Below are 3,656 nucleotides of genomic sequence, written 5' to 3'. Positions count from 1 at the left end.
ACCAGATGTTTCTCCAGCAAGCTTACAAAACAGCTTCCTAGAAACCACTGTAGGCAAAGCTAAACTATGTCAGTGACTTTAAAATAAAAACTCATGTAATCCACATCACAACCTTATGAGATGAAGGGCGTATTATAACCCCGAGTTTTACAAGTTGGGAAACTGAGGCACAGAAATGCTAAGGAACTTGCCCCATCACCTATCGCTGGTAAGGATTTGGACCAGGCATTCAGGCTCCAGAGGCTGTGCTCTTAACTGCTACCCCATACCACCCTTTCCACCGATATGTGTAAGCAAACCCACATCATTCCCAGCTTGCTTTCTGCTGAGCCTAAAAGGAAAACAGGACCACGTAATTGCATCAAACACACGGGAAATACTTTATTAGCTCCCAGATGGAGAATAGGGTAGAGTAAAAATATTTCAATAGTAATCCACGGCTCTTCTCAATGAGCCCACTCGGGCACTCGTGGCCCCCCAGTCGTGGTAGCGCCTGTAGTCCCCCGGTCTCAGCAGGTACTGCCGCCCCCGGTAGTTGGGCAGCTCGTAGAGGACCCAGCAGCCCTCCAGCACGTGGAAGGAGTGGATCTCACTGAAGTGGAAGCGGTCATGAAGCGAGGAGCAGTCCTCTGTGATCTCTACCATCTGGCCTCTGTAGTCCTCTTGCTCGTAAATCCTGATCCTGTGGGAGCTGGTCTGTGGGTTTGGCAATCAGCAGATGAGGAAAAGTCAGAAAACCTAGCTCTTCGCAACCAGCCACACACCCCACCAGGGGGAATGGGCATCTCTTTATCTTTTCTATATCAGAGGCGACCAAATTAAAGGAGACTACCAATACCATGGCTGCATTGTACAGTTGGGTAAGTTGTATACTGCAAAACTCAAAAAAAAAAAAACAACCCACCATTCACATAGACCATGATATGGATGAATATGTGAATGGTGCTCCCTAGGGTTTTTTGGGAGGACACAACCTTTATGAAGCATACACACTGGATCCATTTACTACCATTCTTAAGTAACAATTTGCATATAATTGTTTTGCTCTATCCTTCATGGACTTTTGGTGGTCCGGGGTTCTCCTTGGATGATATAAAAATAATTAGATATTAAAATAAAAAGACAAACATATTGCTAGCAAAAGGCGTTATTTTGAATCTTGATAGCATTAGAAGAGGCGAGGGAGAAAGGAAGTCAGATTGCTTTCCGGAAAACGAGGCACAGATGCGCTGTGGTGGTTCCTTAGTCTCTTCTGCTTTAAGCCCTGCTACTCTAACATCCTGGAAAGCAAGAGCCAGCACAGAGATGAGGTCTCTGTTCTCAGCTCTAACGTATGCGCAAAACAGTTTTAGGTCATTAATAAAAAGGGAAGCTCAAGATCATGAAGGAGGCCTGCGCAGGACCAAGGGAGTATACAACCTTTAGAAAAATGGAAAGTTAGGCTGTTTGTCCTGAGCAAATCCTGCCTGTCTTTTCCTTGAGCGCTTGCTCTTCTTTGATCTGCCTTCCCAGAGGGTGCCGAGTGTCTCAATGTCTTCCTGCTCCCACCACTGAACGCTCTTCAGAAGTTCTCACAAGCAGTCGTCCTGCAGTATGAAAGACTGCTAATAAGCTATCTCCCACGGTTGGGAAAGGACCCACGTGTACATCATTTAATTTGGCCTTCACAGCAGCCCGGAGCACGTGGAGCAACCACTCTAGCCTTTTCTTCTTTTACGAGAAGCTAATGACTGGAGCTTTAAGTCTGTGATTAGAAAAGTCCGGACGGGGAAGGAGAAGCCCGGATCCTCAGGCTCCTCGTGCTCGTCTGGGTCCATCAAGGCATTACACCCCCTGAGGGGGTTTCACACTTCGCAGAAGTGGTACATTTTCCAGAGGACTGTGTCATAGATTAGAGAATCCCCAACCGTGGGATTTCAGGCTGCTGGGGCTTGATTTGGGGAACAGTGGGTTCTGCAGAAGCTGCCAGAATCACCTTGTTGGTTACTTGTTCTGACTGAACAAAAACCGGAACTTGATGTTCATCATCATAATAGTTAATATTCAGGGGAAGTGGTAGCTCGCCTTGTGCTAGGTACCCTCCTTTCATCCTTATTCCAACCCTATGAATTAGCTACTTTTATTGGCCCCATTTTACAGATGAAGAGAGAGAGAAATAGCCCAAGGAACTAGCTAGCCCCAGGCTACCTGATGAACCGGTATCAACACGCTGCTCCTTCCTCACCTGGGCCATGGACCCCGGGAATTACTGCATTTCTTTTCCCCAGTAGCGGTGAGTTGAATTTTAGCAAAGCAAAATAAACTTTTAAATTAAAAGCATTGCACCACATTTTCAGTGTTAGAAAACCCTAGAGATATTCACAAAGGAAAGGAGAACATAGAGCCAGCAACAGAAGGCGGCCACCCCGTAGTCTGAATGGCACATCTGGAGCGCCGGGGTGGCGGGAGGGCCCAGCAGGAGCCGGGGAGCCAGACTCACGTGGGGGATGAGGCGGCAGGAGCGGACCGAGTCGCTGAGGCCCAGCCACTGCTGGTAGTCGGGGTAGTCCCCGCGCCGCAGGAAGTACTGGCTGCCCGCATAGTTGGGCTGCTCATACAGCATCCAGCAGCCGCTGTCCACGCGGATGGAGTTGCAGCGGCTGAAGTAGGGCTGCAGGTTCGGGTGGTCACTGCTGCACTCGTAGCAGCGGCCCTGGAAGCCGCGGTCCTCGTAGAAGGTGATCTGCAAGGCAAGGGAGGGAAAGGCTCAGAGGCCTGGCCCCCAGCCCCGGCGTGCGGGGCCCCCTCCCGGCCTGCGGCTGCGCTGGGCTCACCTTCCCCATGGCTGGTGGATGGAGGTCAGTGATGGGCCGCCCTGGCGCGCGCGACTATATAGCAGGAGGGTTGCTGCGTTGGCAGGAACAACACAAAAGGGGCCCGCGGGCTGAGGAGGGGATTTTCTCTCTCTTTTTCTACATAATGACTGCGGGGGTGGGGTGGGGGACTTATTGTATGTTTTTTCTTAGACTCGCCAGTGTTTTCGAATTGATGACCCGCGTTAAAACTGTCACTTGATGCCTCTGGGGCCTTTAAATGAAGCCTATTTAGGAATTTGGAACTGAGCAAAAGCCCTTAACCTAATTGATAATTGCAATGAAATATTTTAGTTATCTTTTTAAACTTCAAGACGATCTAGAGCCAGGTAATGACTGAGTCTGAGGTCAGAATGGACCCCAGCGTGAGACGTTTCAATTTGAGAGCATTTTCTTGGTGTGAGAACCTGGAACATGGGGAGGAACCTGCCTTCTCCATAGTACGTTTAAAGTAAGATGGGATTTCCCTGTAAGAGGAAGGACCTCTCCATGACCCTACGGGCTGACAAGCGGGTACAGCAGATATTGCTAACACTTGAGGAAGGGTGACGGGGCGTTGGCCCTTGAGGAAGCGGGTTTAGGCACCGGCTTCCACTCTGCTCCCTGGAGACTGGGCTGGACCAGGGTCCTCTCCAGGGCCTCAGCTGGGGTGCCTGTCACTGCACAGGCGTGGAGACCCACTTTTGAAATTCATGAGGTGACTCACTGGTGGTTCCAACTCACAGGGTAACTTTCTACTTAACTAATAACTTTGTTAAGTGCTAAGCTTATTTGTTTGGATCTAGCTGCTAGTTAATGTGCAAA

General features: G+C 49.6%; 1 protein-coding gene across 1 annotated transcript; it reads right to left on the bottom strand.

Annotated features, from left to right (window-relative positions):
• Positions 1 to 423: 423 nt before the first annotated feature.
• Positions 424 to 2,822, bottom strand: LOC123841385 (gamma-crystallin F-like). Its single transcript, XM_064585791.1, has 3 exons — positions 2,814 to 2,822; positions 2,480 to 2,722; positions 424 to 696 (listed from the first exon to the last, which is right to left on the bottom strand). Exons 1-3 carry the CDS (start codon positions 2,820 to 2,822, stop codon positions 424 to 426), a joined length of 525 nt encoding a protein of 174 aa, XP_064441861.1.
• Positions 2,823 to 3,656: the final 834 nt, after the last annotated feature.

Source organism: Mirounga angustirostris, unplaced genomic scaffold (genome assembly GCF_029215605.1).
Source record: "Mirounga angustirostris isolate CCGP_5_RB_7025 unplaced genomic scaffold, mMirAng1.0.hap1 SCAF_3, whole genome shotgun sequence".
Classification (NCBI taxonomy): domain Eukaryota; kingdom Metazoa; phylum Chordata; class Mammalia; order Carnivora; family Phocidae; genus Mirounga; species Mirounga angustirostris.
The sequence above is the reverse complement of the archived record's forward strand: the minus strand, read 5'-3'. Positions and strand labels throughout refer to the sequence as shown.

Coding starts and splice junctions, on each gene's coding strand:
- LOC123841385 (XM_064585791.1), bottom strand. Junction 697..2,479: donor CCTGCCGCCTCATCCCCCAC/GTGAGTCTGGCT, acceptor CCAAACCCACAG/ACCAGCTCCCACAGGATCAG.